The sequence below is a fragment of the Esox lucius genome, chromosome 16, assembly GCF_011004845.1.
Source record: "Esox lucius isolate fEsoLuc1 chromosome 16, fEsoLuc1.pri, whole genome shotgun sequence".
Taxonomy (NCBI): Eukaryota; Metazoa; Chordata; class Actinopteri; order Esociformes; family Esocidae; genus Esox; species Esox lucius.
Genome location: NC_047584.1, coordinates 19,450,813 through 19,466,942, shown reverse-complemented (window position 1 = coordinate 19,466,942; position 16,130 = coordinate 19,450,813). Strand labels below are relative to the sequence as shown.

General features: G+C 41.5%; 1 protein-coding gene across 7 annotated transcripts in view; it reads right to left on the bottom strand.

The window, feature by feature from the left end:
- LOC105022419 (glutaminase kidney isoform, mitochondrial) overlaps positions 1 to 16,130 on the bottom strand; it is a 51,437-nt gene that overhangs the window by 22,496 nt on the left and 12,811 nt on the right. For 4 of the 7 annotated variants that reach the window (XM_010890783.5, XM_010890784.5, XM_010890780.5 and 1 more), the window contains exons 2-7: positions 13,181 to 13,277; positions 10,019 to 10,140; positions 6,704 to 6,833; positions 6,423 to 6,502; positions 5,104 to 5,267; positions 3,132 to 3,190 (exon numbers count right to left, since the gene is read on the bottom strand). In XM_010890783.5, coding sequence (XP_010889085.1) covers positions 3,132 to 3,190; positions 5,104 to 5,267; positions 6,423 to 6,502; positions 6,704 to 6,833; positions 10,019 to 10,140; positions 13,181 to 13,277 — 652 coding nt within the window. Of the gene's footprint in view, positions 1 to 3,131; positions 3,191 to 4,134; positions 5,062 to 5,103; positions 5,268 to 6,422; positions 6,503 to 6,703; positions 6,834 to 10,018; positions 10,141 to 13,180; positions 13,278 to 16,130 lie in introns of those variants that run through there. The other 3 variants (XM_010890782.5, XM_020054751.3, XM_020054752.3) reach the window with 3 other exon arrangements.

Sequence of the window (16,130 nt, the reverse complement as noted above, 5' to 3'; positions counted from 1 at the left end):
TTTTTCCCGAAGCTGTATATGGTTCTTTATATATGGTATCAAAGAGAGAATATTACTGCAAATTTTTTTTAATTCAAATTCTAATAATAAAATGCTAAAAAGTCCTTGGGGGGTGAATTCTAATTAAATGTTGTGTGTGTGTGTGTGTGTGTGTTGTAGGCTACAGAGTGTGGGCCAGCATATTCTTTGAACAGCTCTCGGGATCAGACGGGCTCATTAGCATAGTGTTGACAGCCCGGGAGACTGAACAGAAGAGCATGAAGCAGAAAAAAGGCAAAGGAAAGTAAAGGACAACAAAAGGAGTACAGGGTGTCAAGGAGAAAGGGAGGGAGTGAAGGAACAAGGAAGGTAAGGAAGGAGCGAGGGAGGACGAGGAAGAGGTCAAAGGTGGAAAAAGATCTATTGAGATATATTTTACATAAATATGTTATTGACTTTCACCAGCATTGCTAGATATGGCAGAAAGGGGCGTGAATAGTATATGTATATGCATATTGACTATTAAACCACTTCTTACACTGTATAACTAGAGAGAAATATCATAGTTATATTATTTCTAGATGGCATTAAAAAAATATTTAACGCATGTATTAGTACACAAAGCCAAGTTAAACGAAAACATCTGTGACATTGAAAAAGAAGCTAGATGGAGCTATTGTATTAGCTTTTCTAGGCGTATTCAATGAGACGTGGTGGAAGGAGAAAATGGAAAAGGAAGAAAAATGACCAACGTCATTTACCAACGACCTGGCAGCAGTGGTCTTAAAACCCCACAGATCTTATGTCTGGAAAATATTCAACAAGACACACAAGAAAAAGCCTTCAACTCCATAGTTAAAAAGTAAGGGTGTGGTCCAGCTAGCCGTGTAGCAAATCAATCGGCTTCTCCACATCAACACAGACGTACGTGTGAACTCAAGGAAATGTACGGTCATTGACCCAAGGCGAGGCTATGCAACACCATGGAAATCATGTGGCAAAACCTGGCAAAAACCTATACCTTTCAATACCTGTGACGTGTGTAAGTGCATGTGCCCTTGAGCAAGACACTTAACCCTAATGGCTCCTGTAAGTGGATTTGGATCAGCTAAATGAGTGCAAGGTGTGTGTGCGCCCAGTATGGTATGCATGCTTTTGTGCTGAAGTATGTGAAGGGGCAGTCTATTTTGGGTATATTTATGTTGTACACTGATTAATGTATACTGACAGTTGCTTGGTAGACCTACATAGGAGACACCATCATCCACAGCAGATTCCTGTCCATCACTCACACAACTTTTCTGCCACCAAACCATGAAGTCTCCATGAACATGATGCATAATATATACCGAAAACGATCAGAAAGAGTGGTTGTACTAAAAGACACTAAAAGCTAGTTCCCGATATTAGAGGAAAAATATTTATTCATTACTGGGCTAATAAAAGCAGAAATTTGCATCCCTAATCTGTATGCTTTCTTTTTAAAGTGTTACCTGTATTTTGGAAGATGAATGTATGATATTGTGTATTGATTTTAGCAATTCTGTATAAGTCTTGTGATTGGGCCAAAAACCAAGCCAGGATATAGTGTGTGGTAATTGGATTTTAGTGTCTATATATACACTGAAGTGCTAGAAAAACAGGTACAGACGAGCCCATACAAAATACAAGGCAATGCCAACTATGCTCGTCATTGTCTGCATCTGCCAGTGCATATATAAATCGATAGACATCTGTAGAAGCATCTGGAGCTGTTTCCACTGAGAGAACGGCAAGTCGTTGGAGCTCATGAGATGGGTCACAGCCTTTCGGAGGAAGACAAATTACCATTTCAAAAGGTGCACCATGAATACAATAACTCTGACAAAACATCTAACTTATGTCAGCAGTGTGACCATAAAAAGACTGTGCCGGCTGGCAAGAATCGTCTCACGCAAAAGGCATGCAACACTGCCTCAAATAACATCTGCATTCAATGCTGGTCCCTCAACAAACATCAGCGTGAGGACTGTGCAACGTTCCCTCCGGCATATGGGCTTTAGGACCCGACGCCCAACTCGAGTACCCCTGATGAATATTCGAGACACAGCTATGTGCCTCGCCTGGGCTCGGGAACACCGCCACTGGACACTTAATGACTGGAAAGGAGTAGCCTGGTCTGACGAGTCACGCTTCCAACTGTTTCAGGCAGATGGAAGAATCTGTGTGTGGAGAAAACCCCATGAAGCGAAGGATCCCGCATGTTAACCGGGTATTGTACAGGCTGGTGGTGGCTCCGTAATGGTATGGGGTTGGTTTAGCTGGCATTCAATGTGGCCCCTGGTACGTCTACATACGTCTCTGACAGGTGAACGCTGTGTGTGCATCCTTTCTGATGAGTTACACCCGTTCATGTCCTGCGTTCGTTCTGATGGGTTTGGCCTCTTCCAACAGGACAATGCACACATGCCACATTATGGTTAGAGGAACACTCATCTGAGGTTGGGGTTTTGCCATTCCCACCTACAGTAAGTCACCAGATCTCAATGTTATCAAACACATCTGGGATGCCCTGCAATGCTCTGTGGAACACAGGAATCCTATACCTCGGAATACGACAGAATTGTGGACCGCTCTGCAGGAAGTATGGTGTTCATTGCCTACAGAAGACATCCGCAAGCTGGTGGAATCCATGCCCCGTGGTATTTCTGTGCTCCTCTGAGAGGCCTCCCGAGTATTAGACTGGTGTACCAGTTTTTCTGGCACTTCAGTGTGTATATAAAGACACTGTCTGCATGTCTGGGAAGACATCTTCCTACCTGACATTCTCTGTATTTGTCTTAACCATGCTATTATCTACAGATGCAAAGAAAGCGTGTCCTGGTGGGGATTACCACAGGTCCGACACGCCAAGGGGATCGCCTGGCAGGCAACCTTAAGCCTCTCTGTAAAGTCATTTTTACCTACACACAATAATGACAACAAACTGGGTTAAACCCCTTGAGAAACGGACCATTGAAAACATTATCGGAAACGTACTATCTGTTAGATATGGTGGAAGAGCTTGTCACTAAACAAATATCAACACTTACATAGACTGAACGAGGCAAGAGTACCTTCACTTGAGGTCACTGGTATAAATTAAGAGTAAAGAAACACAAGGGGATTCTTACCTTTATCAATGAGGTGCAAACGATAGCTCCTGCATTCACCATGGGGTTGTGGGGTTTATCTGGAAGAGAAAACACAACATAAAACAAACAGCTGTTAGAAGATATAACACAAATCAGTATCACACTGTTCTAAAGTGGGAATGAGTCCTGGAACAGCATAATTGATTGAGATTTTGACAATCGATGCACTTGCTATAAAGACCGTTGGATTGCAAGGCATTCTTTGATAAATGACATAAAGGAATCAATCCGTGTCCAATCCAGACCAGTGTCAACACTTGACATCGGCTAATAATCTAGCAGACCTTTCCTGAAATCTTATATAATTGAATAGTACTGCAAATGTGGCAAAAGTCACAGAGAAAAGACAAGTCTGCAAACAGTACTGTTAATGTTATTCAAACAAGACAGAGACTTTCTCTCAGACAACTTAGATACTAACAACATTTGTCAGGGTTAGGGTGAAATGAATGGCATGAAAATGGAATAATCGGAGTTCTGCTCAATGTCATAACGACAAGGCCGTGTGGAAACGTAAGATGGCTGCACAGCTCTGCAACCCGGGACCCTAAGCCTCATCCCAGCGCCATGACAACCGTGTGGAGACTTCACCTCTTTGATCGCATCAGTGAGGTTTAATCATCGTACACAACAAATATGAAACTTACATCCTGCATGTTCCTCCAAGGGAATGCAATGACATGGATCAAACAGCCAGGGGATGTTAAAGACCAGGACCCCAGGCTGTAACGTCTCCATGAGTGGGAGTGCTGATTATGGGGTTTCAGTGACTTCAGTGACATATGGGGTTTCAGTGATTTCTACTGTACATAAATTCCGTGAAATTAATTTTGTTAGAGTTGTCAACAACAACAATAAAAACATCAGTCAAATTAAAGCCATGTGGTGGCCTTCATTAGGCAAGAGATGGGAAAAGACGTCTTGAAATTAAGAAGTTAACAGATTAACCTAATTTTGGTTTCATGCGTTTGCTCTGATTTACCAGCACGGGCATGTCCTCTTTGTTGGGGTGAGGAGGGCAGTGTTGTGTATCCTCCACTCGGTAGTCAAACCTGGTCCGATGTGTTGAGGGAAGGAAGGTCACATTTACTCTGACTACGAGAAGGTCAGGGTGTAGGAATATTACAGACTACTGGTATTCTGAGGGGCAGCGAGAATCTGAGGTGGAAAAGCAAGCAGGGGGACATAATGAGATCAGACCCCCTACTGAGCACAGGGGAGGATATAGTCTCTGAGCCTGGATCATTAAACGTATCATATCGCTATGGCAACAGAAGCCTTGGAGAGACCAAAAGGCCACTTAGAAATAGTCTTGGGAGGTTGAGTGTCGTAGGGTGCAGATTTGGAGGCTCAAGGATGAATTGACTCATTTGAATGTTTTCTTTTTTTTTTTTATGGCGTCTTCCCACTAATTTGTTTCTGCGATGACAGCAGGATGGTTGTGTCATTGGCTGGAGAGCTCTTTGACAGCTGTGTCGTCCATAACAGTGATGGATGGATGATGAGGTTTGAAGCATCGACCTGTAGCAAGGGCGACTAGGGATAGAAACATCACTAGTGGCCTCTTCTTAAGGTGCATTTAGAGATAGGGGAATGAATCTAACAGAGACATATGGCTGAAGAGCTTGAAGAACTGAAGGTGGCCACGTTGATCTATGACCTATCTCATACTGCTTGGAAAAAAATAAGAACAATATTTAGATGTATGAACATCGGTGAAAACATTTCCCAATCCACTTCAACACAAACTACGGAGGAATTTAATTGACCTGTTGTTACATTTGATAAAGGGGGAATAAAATATGCCGAATCATTGTAATCAGGATTCAAATTTGCTCTTGGATCAAAGCAGTGATCTGAAGAGCATTCCCATTTTTATCATTTTAATATAAATACATGAGCAGGATCATTAGTGAGATTTCTTTTTGGATGTTTGTCCCTCCTAGCTCACCATCCTCATCCAGGAAGAGCTTGTTAAATCTCAGGCCGCTGGGCTCCTTCCCAATGAATCGGTGCACATACTCGGTGCCATGGTCATGTACGGCGATGGCGTATTTCAGCGGCTTCACACACGACTGCAGACAGAAGGGGACTTTGGTGTCGCCTACCGTGTGTCTGTTGAAATACAAAACCAGTGACAAGTACAGTGAGTAATCACAGTTTATTATTATCTTCGTGACCCCCTACTCATCAGAGACAATTTCATTTGTGAATGACATCATGCCATTACTGTCAGATCATAACTCAAGCAGTTCTGATAGGGCAATAATAAAGATTCCACAAGAACCATTGCCGAACGGTCATTAATATATATTTCAATGCAGATATAAGCGTCAACACTGCTAAGAACTGCTGTGTGCATGCAGGAACAATAAAGCTCAGCAGGTTGACTGAAAACAAAGTTGTGTTGAATATCTGGTGAGAATGAAGACTATCAAACTTCATAATGAGGATATAAAACATGACATTAAACTGTATACTCAAACTTCATAATGAGGATATAAAACATGACATTAAACTGTATACTCAAACTTTATAATGAGGATGTGAAGGGATGAAAAAAGGAAAAGATACAAGGAAGCAAGGTAGGACGCTGTTACAGGAGAGTCAGTATATCAACGTCTCTCACGATGACCAGACACCATCATTTAAGTGACATTCTCCAAAAAGATCGGGAGAGGGGAGACAGAGACAAAATAGACTGAGGATCAGGAGAGGGTGGAAGAAAAATAACTGAAAAATAACTGCCCCCTCTCCAGTAAGAAGGTTTACTGTAGATCATTCTCTCAAAACTTAAGTGTTATGAAACATTATGGAAACATAACACCTCGTTCTGTTATCTTTATAACTTCCATCATAAAGTGGAGAAATAGAATAGTTTACAGGGACATCAACACAACCTAAGATTACAGAGGAAAAACACTGAATGGATATTACCCACTAGGATGTTCATTTACAATCTGTTTTATCTAAAGAGTTCGCCGGAATGAAGCAGTGGACACCACATTCTAACTGTTACCCCATGCCCAGGTGGGAGGTAGACTTCCATGTTTGGCTTCTACCAGAATATATTTAATTGGCCCCTATCCTTCTACAGAAAGCCCTGTGATAGCATATCACTGGGTTTATTTACCAGTGTTAAATAAGAAAAGCAATGAAAGTTCCAGTGTTGGCAACTGTTGGTCTTAAAGATAATAACAACAGCCCGGGTTCAATCACCTAATAACGGCTACATGGGTACACATTGGCAAGGCGAAGCGCAGGTCTTACCTCTGTCCGTCCACGGTACACAAAGAAACGGCCCACAGTTCCGGGCTGAATTTGGCAAGCTGGGGAATGTAATCTGCAACCTGAGGACAGAGAAATCGTTCAATAATCAATATTAATATAAAGACTGTGAAATTACATGTACAAGCATACAGATGAGCACACTAAAAAAAAACACACACACAAGATCTACCAAGCAAGATACAACACAGGAAGTGGGAGGCAGGAGGAAGAAGAGACGAATGGTGTCCAACCAACTCCACCAGGAAGGGTTTATTACCAACCTGGCCTTCGTTCAGTTTTTTGGCACTCTCATAGAGCTCGTCAATGTGGGAGGTGAAAGACTGGAAGTCAGGAATGACAAACTTCTTGCGGAATGCCTGGGTGAGCAGGACTATGTTGCTCTGGACACACCTGAAGGCAGGACGGACAAAAGGGTTATGAGGACATGAGTCCCTTAGCAGCATTCAGGAGAAACCACATCTTGTACTTTACCCCTTATCAACAAAACATCCTACTACAGGCGGCAAGAAAAAAAAAGCCAGTGCATACGGCTTAAAATAAACATGAAATTACTCTTAAGTATTCCCAAACATTCTTAGTATCAAATATAATACTATGGTCTCATGGCTGTTTAAATGAAAAGGAATATTTTGGGATTTTGGCACTTGTATCTGTGTCCAGGTCTCTGTACTGAATGCTGGAACACAACCGCTCAAAAGTTGTATTGGAAATCCTTCAAAACGTACAGTTTTTATCCACATGTTCATCTGACATTAGGAAAGTAGGAAATGAGCTTCCATGCCAAATCCTGAACTATCCCTATCACAAAAACAAACAAAGCTTACTTAACTGGGTGTAGTTTATGTAAGCATTGTGTAACAGCTTTGGTAGTTGTAGTAGTTGTAGCTACTTGAACTTCTATAAAGATGCTTATCTCAACACAGTAAATGGTCTACTAAAAAAGATGTCAAAGCACTTTTGGCCAGCGGTTTGCAACTCTAGTACTCCAGTGCCCCAACAGTATACATTTGTATTGTAGCCCCAGACAAGCACCGCTGATTCTGCTTGCCAAATACTTAACATATTGAATTGAGTATGGTAGTCTGTGACTGGGAACTAATGTTGTTGGCAAAACAGGGCCGTGTTTAGGCTAATTGTTTGGGGGGAAAAAAGTGCTACTTTGAGTTTACATAAAAATAATATTGTAAGCCCTGAGACGTCTACATCTCTATGCAGTCCCCGAAGAACCAATACACCCTGGTGTATCCCATCCATCTGCTGTAATAATTTACATACATGATCCTCAGGGTGCTACAGACTACTTGGTCATCAAGGGTCAGTAGGCAGGCTGTAGTTACATAAATGTTCTAGGGACAAACTATTTCTGGGAGGGTGGGACATAACTACAGGAAAACAAGTCTGGGTGGTCTCTAGGGAACCACCCAAAAAGAACAACTGTTGATGCACGCATGGGCACAGATTAAAAGAGGAAGACTGGCACATTCAATATGACAGATAACCCCTTAACCTCGCTGCTACAAAGCTGTCCCTCACCTCCCCTTTTGACGTCTATCCACCAGCAGCTGATGGGACTAAAGAGAATAACGATTAACACAGTGGCCTGCCAGCACTGACCAGGCCAGTCAGCTACCATGGACACACGCATGGACACACACATGGACACGCACACACAGTGGTATGCTGTACAGACACAAAGTAGCCTGCACAAGTGGGTCAGTTCCCACAACAAAAAGGGGGTCCATTTTATGGCAACATCTTGCGTGACACATATTGCAATTTCTGCAACGCTGCTAGTGGCGGCCACGTCTGCTGAGCCTGACTTTATTTTACGAGTTTCAAAAAGTGTAGGAGAGGTGGAAGGGGAGAAATACAGCCTTCATCACGTGTTGCTAAGTGATTTCTCTTTGCCACTAGAGCGTTCAAAGAAGACATTGGTTGGCCGTTAATGTCAACCGGTAGGCCTGGTGTGTGAGTGCGTGCATTTGTGTGTAAGTAAGTATATTTGTCTTTAAGATAGGGACAGGTGGGTGTATGTGTGTGTGAGACCATGTGTGTCTATATGCACAGCAACACAAGTGGGTCTGTCTGTGTGTGTGCGTACATGTTTTACTACCCATGTGGAACAGTAAACCACCTTAACAAGGAAGGTAAAACAGGATGAAAGAAATTTACCATGTCACCTTGTGGAAATTGTCCCTTTACAGCAATAAGTTAAATTTTTGGAAATGGCTATTGGTTGGAGGTTATATTTAGAGATACAAGTTAGGTTAGGTTTTAGGTTAGGGATAGAAGTTAAAGAAAGGTTTAAGGTAAGGTTTTTGTGGTAAATCATCAGTTACAGAAAACATGATTTTGAATATAAATAATGTCCCCACAACGATAATAAACTTAAAATGTGTTCCCTGATCTCCTCCAATAGTCTTCTTTAGCTGCCTAGGGAGATTTAGCATAGGGCCTTAACCAAGTCGGAGTTCCTACTGAACTGTTTAACCTAGGCTTAAACCTATCAGCTGGGTACACAGCTAAATGAACAGCATTCGGTAGTTTACAGTTGAACTTGTGCCTCTGGGAGACTTAGAGCTAGTTAATAATTTTACCGGTTGGCTACACACGTCCTGGGTCATGGCTTAACCTGAGCACCAACCTTCTGCCTTAACTTCACAACAACACAACATCCTATTAGCTCTGATGTGGTCTGCACGGTTTAACCTGTACTGGAAGGATTCTGTTGACAATGACAGATTCATAGTGCATTATAAGACAAATTCAACACTACTGTTGTCTGCTCCTTGGGGTTTAAGGCCGGGTGTCTCTGTAAAGCACTTTGTGACAACTGCTGTTGTAAAAAGGGCTTTATAAATAAATTTGATTGATTGATTGATTGACAAATGTGAGGATTTATAACAAAACAAGGCTTATATTCAGACCCATTTGTGGCCTAAAGGCAATAAACGCATTCACACAGCATTAGTCAGAGGTCTCACAATATCTTTGAGATACATTCTAAACATTTAGATTAGCTCTAAATACAGGTGGCTACGAAATGAGATACAATGCTTGGATGATGGAACATTTAGACTTTTTTTCACTACGTTTCTTTGTGCCCATGACATTTGGCTGTAAGTAGGGTCACTGGGTTGACTGTAGCGAGGCACAGGCAGACATGTCCTGAATAATGGATGCCATATTAACTCAGGGGAACAGATTGCCTGAATAATTAATGAACTGGAGCTGTTATGAGGAAAACACGCAGAAATTGTCCCCAACAGGAGCCAAACACCCTGTCCACAGTGACAAAAACGTCATCCATCGTCATCCCTCAGTAGGGCATGTCGCACTACTGAAGTGAGGTAAACATTACCAGCCTGGACTCTACAGGCTGGGTTACTCCAACATAGTTGATGTGACAGAAAAAACGTCTAAAGCCAGCTTGGTTGGGGTGGGCACAATACTGTGAAACATCTTATGCATAGCCTACACTGGCACAGCAACAGCATACGTTCATCCAGCTCTCTGATCCATATATCACTGATGCCATTGAGCATCTCTGACTCGCTGTGGCTAACAAGACTTACTTCTTGAAGAGGTGTCTGTCCAGCATGACTCCATCCGAGGTGTTCTTCAGGGTGACTTTGAGAGTGTCCATGCATTCCTTCAGCCGGGGGTCTCCAGTGCGTAGACCTGTGGCCTTCAGTGCCTGCAGACAAGGGGAAGACCATTTCAGAATATCTTGGTTAGACTAGGGGGGGACCTCCACGGACTCGACTCAAACTCTGGGTTAACCAAATTTTCAAGAGGCATGGGTGGAGGTAAGAAGATAGTTAAAGTTCTCAAAAATACAGTATGTAGCCAGAATCTGTCTGTGCCATACTTTTTTGTCACTTATTGTTATGCCAAACAGAAATGGAGTTGCCAAAATCACTACCAAGTCAGGGACTCAATCCAAGATATGCACCATTTTATTTACCTTGAAAGCATTACTACTATGAACTTTGGTGTAGTATTTCTCAAGTTGAAAACTCTGCATTTTGACTTGTCTTGTGTAGACAAATCCTGAGCAAATTCTGGGCAGGTTTCTCACGGTTTGTGCTTTTGGTAGATAGTAATCAGTACAGCTCTTCATCTTGTATTAGTGGAGAAAATAGACTTCAAAACAACCCAAACCTATTGCACAGTCTCACAAGACTGTTTTCAATGACACTGACTTTATGACCAAAGTTATACTATTCAAAATTTGTAATCAATTTAAACAAAATAATACATATCCCACTAATATTGATATCACAGAGGCTGATTTCAAGTCTTTTTTGCAGTTAGCCTTTAAGATCCCTGATAAAGGTCAAGACCAATTAAGCGTACAGTACAGGCCAAAAGTTTGGACACACCTTCTCATTCAATGCGTTTCCTTTATTTTCATGACTATTTACATTGTAGATTTTCACTGAAGGATGTGGAATTATGTACTTAACAAAAAAGTGTGAAATAACTGAAAACATGTCTTTTATTCTAGTTTCTTCAAAGTAGCCACCCTTTGCTCTGATTACTGCTTTGCACACTCTTGGCATTCTCTTGATGAGCTTCAAGAGGTAGTCACCTGAAATGGTTTTCCAACAGTCTTGAAGGAGTTCACAGAGATGCTTAGCACTTGTTGGCCCTTTTGCCTTCAATCTGCGGTCCAGCTCAGCCCAAACCATCTCGATTGGGGTCAGGTCCGGTGACTGTGGAGGCCTGGTCATCTGGCGCAGCACTCCATCACTCTCCTTCTTGGTCAAATAGCCCTTACACAGCCTGGAGGTGTGTTTGGGGTCATTGTTCTGTTTGAAAAATAAATGATGGTCCAACTAAACGCAAACCGGATGGGATGGCATGTCGCTGCAGGATGCTGTGGTAGCCATGCTAGTTCAGTATGCTTTCAATTTTGAATAAATCCCCAAGTGTCACCAGCAAAGCACCCCCACACCATCACACCTCATCCTCCATGCTTCACGTGGGAACCAGGCATGTAGAATCCATCCGTTCACCTTTTCTGCGTCGCACAAAGACACAGCGGTTGGAACCAAAGATCTCAAATTTGGACTAATCAGACCAAAGCACAGATTTCCACTGGTCGAATGTCCATTCCTTGTGTTTCTTGGCCCAAACAAATCTCTTCTGCTTGTTGCCTCTCCTTAGCAGTGGTTTCCTAGCAGCTACTTGAACATGAAGGCCTGATTCGCGCAGTCTCCTCTTAACAGTTGTTCTAGAGATGGGTCTGCTGCTAGACTCTGTGTGGCATTCAGCTGGTCTCTAATCTGAGCTGCTGTTAACCTGCGATTTCTGAGGTTGGTGACTCGGATGAACTTATCCTCAGCAGCAGAGGTGACTCTTGGTCTTCTTTTCCTGGGGTGGTCCTCATGTGAGCCAGTTTCGTTGTAGTGCTTGATGGTTTTTGCGACTGCACTTGGGGACACATTCAAAGTTTTTGCAATATTCCGGACTGACTGACCTTCATTTGTTAAAGTAATGATGGCCACTCGTTTCTCTTTACTTAGCTGATTGGTTCTTGCCATAATATGAATTCTAACAGTTGTCCAATAGGGCTGTCGGCTGTGTATCAACCTGACTTCTGCACAACACAACTGATGGTCCCAACCCCATTAATAAGGGAAAAAATTCCACTAATTAACCCTGCCAAGGCACACCTGTGAAGGGAAAACCATTTCAGGTGACGACCTCATGAAGCTCATTGAGAGAACACCAAGGGTTGCTATCAAAAAAGCAAAGGGTGGCTACTTTGAGGAATCTAAAATATAAGACATGTTTTCAGTTATTTCACACTTTTTTGTTTAGTACATAATTCTATGTGTTCATTCATAGTTCTGATGCCTTCAGTGAGAATCTACAATGTAAATAGTCATGAAAATAAAGGAAACGCATTGAATGAGAAGGTGTGTCCAAACTTTTGGCCTGTACTGTATGTCAGTTTGAATTCTCTGACAAATTACTGTGTATGAGAAACTGTACGACATCTCCTGTTCTGTCAAACCACAACAGTGTGCAAGGTTGGGCACTTGCCCAACACAGTGTGTGAAAAGGGATTCAGGAGTACATAGGCCGATAAGATAAGCTGGAGTAAGAAAGGAAGCTGTGTGTGTGCACATGTCACAACAGAGAATCAACGCAGCACGGCTAACATAATGAGGTATTTTGGCACACATCCATTTCCAAAGAAATCGAACTGAGTTTATATTAATATTAGCCCATTTCTTACAGTTAAATAAATAAAAGCAGAACATAAAGATTTAGGATTAATGAAAAATGAAATAAGATGGAAAATAGATTTCACACACAACAAACAACAAAATCCTGATTATTCCCTCTAAAGGGATTTAGTTCCCCCGAGACAGGTAACAGCAGCAAAACTGATGCTATTCTTTATGAAATCAATTCCCTATGATAATGTACATGACAGGGATATGATGTCTGATGGCTGTACGTATCACTACGTGGTGAAAAGGTATGTTGCATGATCAGTGTAACTATGTTGTTAACGTTACCACAGTAGTGATGAAGTGCGATTGTGTTGCTGAGAATATCAAATAATGATGATGAAAATATTTTAATGTGATATAGGTAATGGTTATGACGATAATGATGATATCAATGAAGCTGATGGATGTTAAAAGCCATCTAATGGTCCTAAAAGGTGAATCTAATAACATAAAATGGGTATGGATGTTGGTGGGTGTATGACTCACTGTGAGAAACTTGTGGACAGGGATTTTTTCCTGGCCCTCTGCTATGGTGTAGAAGAGAAGGTCCTCCAGACTAGGCAGGATGCCGGCCTTCCTTTTTCTATAGGGGGAGGAACACACAGGAATGCAAGGTGTGAGAGATCAGCATGTTAAAAAATACAGGCAAACCCCTGTTAGTCCTGGGCCTTACATTAAAAATAACAAAGTGTGTGGCAGCCATAATATGGCCAAAATGGCTGCCTTTTTAAAGAAGAAACAAAAATAACTATACTCCTAAACTCCTGAAAAATTGTGCATGTCTTTTAATTAATTGAGGGGAATCCAGTCCTTGACTGAGGGAGCACTGCTTACCCTGGACTACTTCATCACATTGTTATCCAGAGGGAAAAAAGGGAAAACATCAGATTTATACAGAAACAGAGAGCAATAGTTTTTCTTATTTGTCCTCAAATATTTCAGTGATTTGAGGCAGGGAATGTTTTTGTACAGTGAGCCAAAAGCCTATCAGTGAGTCCTACTGCCTAGTGCATTCCACAGATGAACGGTAGCATACATATCATATTTCTTGAAAATGTAATCAACTTTTTTAAAACAAGGCCAGGGATTCATAAGTAACTGAAATGGGAAAAGGTATTGTGGTAAGAATAGACCAATATAGCACAATGTTTAACATCTTGTTAAAAATGGATGAAGAATGAATGGAGTAAATACATGGAAATACCGCAACAGAAGCTGATAAGAAAGCGTTGCAGGGAATTCACCTTTCAGCAGGACAATGATCCCAAGGAGAAAAGCAATATTAGGGTGGCAGAAGAACAGAATGTTGACTTTTCAAGTGTGGCCCAGTCAATGTCCTGATGTCAATCCCACTAAGAAGCACTGGCAATATTGGAAAATTTGAAACAGTTTCGTGCAAACAAACTGAACAATCTGCCAAGGAGAATCAAATCTGCCAAGAAGATTTACCAAAACAACTCCAGCACTGTGTACAAAGCTGGTACATACCACAAAATGTTAATGGGTCAGGGTTAAATACTGATTTTTTTCCCCCGAACTTAAAACCAATTTCACCATACAATATTTGATTTTGAGATTTTTAAATAAATATCTCAAATTACCATTTTTAATTCAATGATATCAGAGGTTTGAAACCTGGTTCAAAACATGCATTCCTTCAGCCAGGGGTCTTAAAGGGATTATCTAGGGATTATCTATCCTGTTGGCATTCCACTTCTGTTATCACATTAGACGTGGCTTGTCCATGCCACCAGTTGCAGAGCAGAGTGGAAGCTGCCAATGCCATGGCATTCTGCCACCTGTATCTCAGCAACTGACAGTAAATGGCAGTGGCATGGTTACCAAGGGCGATTGAAGCGTCTGACACTGCTACGTCACCCATTCAAAACAGAGAGTGTGCCAGCCAAGGATATCTGGCCTCTAAAGTCATTACTGTCATTACAGTTTACATTATGCATGACTGTAGTTTCTGTGTGATGGAGAATCATTAGCTTGTTTTCCGTGTGGTGGTTGGGTGGTATTAAAAAGGTTTTTGATTATTTGACCCTTGGGTATGCAAAGGATTGAGGAATTCTGGGAAATAAATAACAATTGTCACAGACAAAAGGAGACAGGGAACTCTGGGTGGGAAGTGGAAAAAGGACAAGGAAGAAAAATGACATCTACCCGTTAGACAAAAAGTATTATACTTACACATATATTTAAAGCAAGCAGGATGGTTGGGAGAGAAGAAAAAAACATGCAAAAACAAAGTGAAGACAAGAGATACACAGAACAATTCTAATTCGCAGCACTTGCACAATGAATTAAGATACCTTAATCTTTCAGAATTCTTTCATTATTGACAAGTTCAGGGATTGTTTTTGTAGGAATTCAATAAAAAAGTCCTAAAATTGTAGCAGGTATTCCTTTTATATTTTGTTTTTCAAATACTGGGTCAATGTTCATACATTAATAAATTAATAACAACAAGGTGGAAGAATGGTACTACCACTAAAAACATTATGTCCAGGCCTACCAGCCACAAGAACTCATTTCCAATGGGAGGCTAGTGAATTCTAGCGGCAGAATCTAATCCTCGTTCAAGCATGTCTCTGTTAGAAAAACAATTACACTGAGGTAACACAATTCACTCACTACTTCTCAAAACTGCAATATTTAGATACTTTGGCAAAGGTAAAAAATCTACAAAAGTTTCATTCTGTTCATAACATACTCTATTATTGGGAAAAGAATGAGACAGAAGAAAATGTATTGGCATCAGATGTTTTCATCCGTGAGAAAATCAGCAGAATGTCAGCCCATTTCCATCTCGCTCCATGGGCTTCCATTGTCCAAGCACTAGGTTTCCTCTAGTCATTGGAAGCAGAAATACCCCAATGCTTCATATTTATCCCTATCAATCTGTGCCTGCGCTGTACATACATAATCTCTCAATAATGTTATGAAGAGTCATATTAGTACTGAATCGTGAAGTTCCATTTGTGTTGCGCTATTGGTTTGACATCAGCCATAAATCATCCTCCATCCTCCTTAGAAAACAAGAGACTAAGAAAGAAGAGAGAAAGATAGAACAAAGAGAATTGTGAGACAACAGAGCAAGAGCAGGGCAAGAGAGAGTTAGAATGAGTAGTACAAGTGTGCTGTGAGTGCTACACTTAATTAAATTCCCTACTCTTACAACTCTGGGCTCAGCTATCTGGGGAGACTGAAGACATGCTCCTCTCTGTAGGTCAAAGTATCTGACTAAATTAGACATACACACCTGTCCCACTGTCTCACACCAAGTTCAAAATACAAACCTAACCCAACATCCAGTAGTACACACAGACAAACATCCAGTAGTACACACAGACAAACATCCAGTGGTACACACAGACAAACATCCAGTGGTACACACAGACAAACATCCCGCTGAGCTGAAACACCCGCAGCA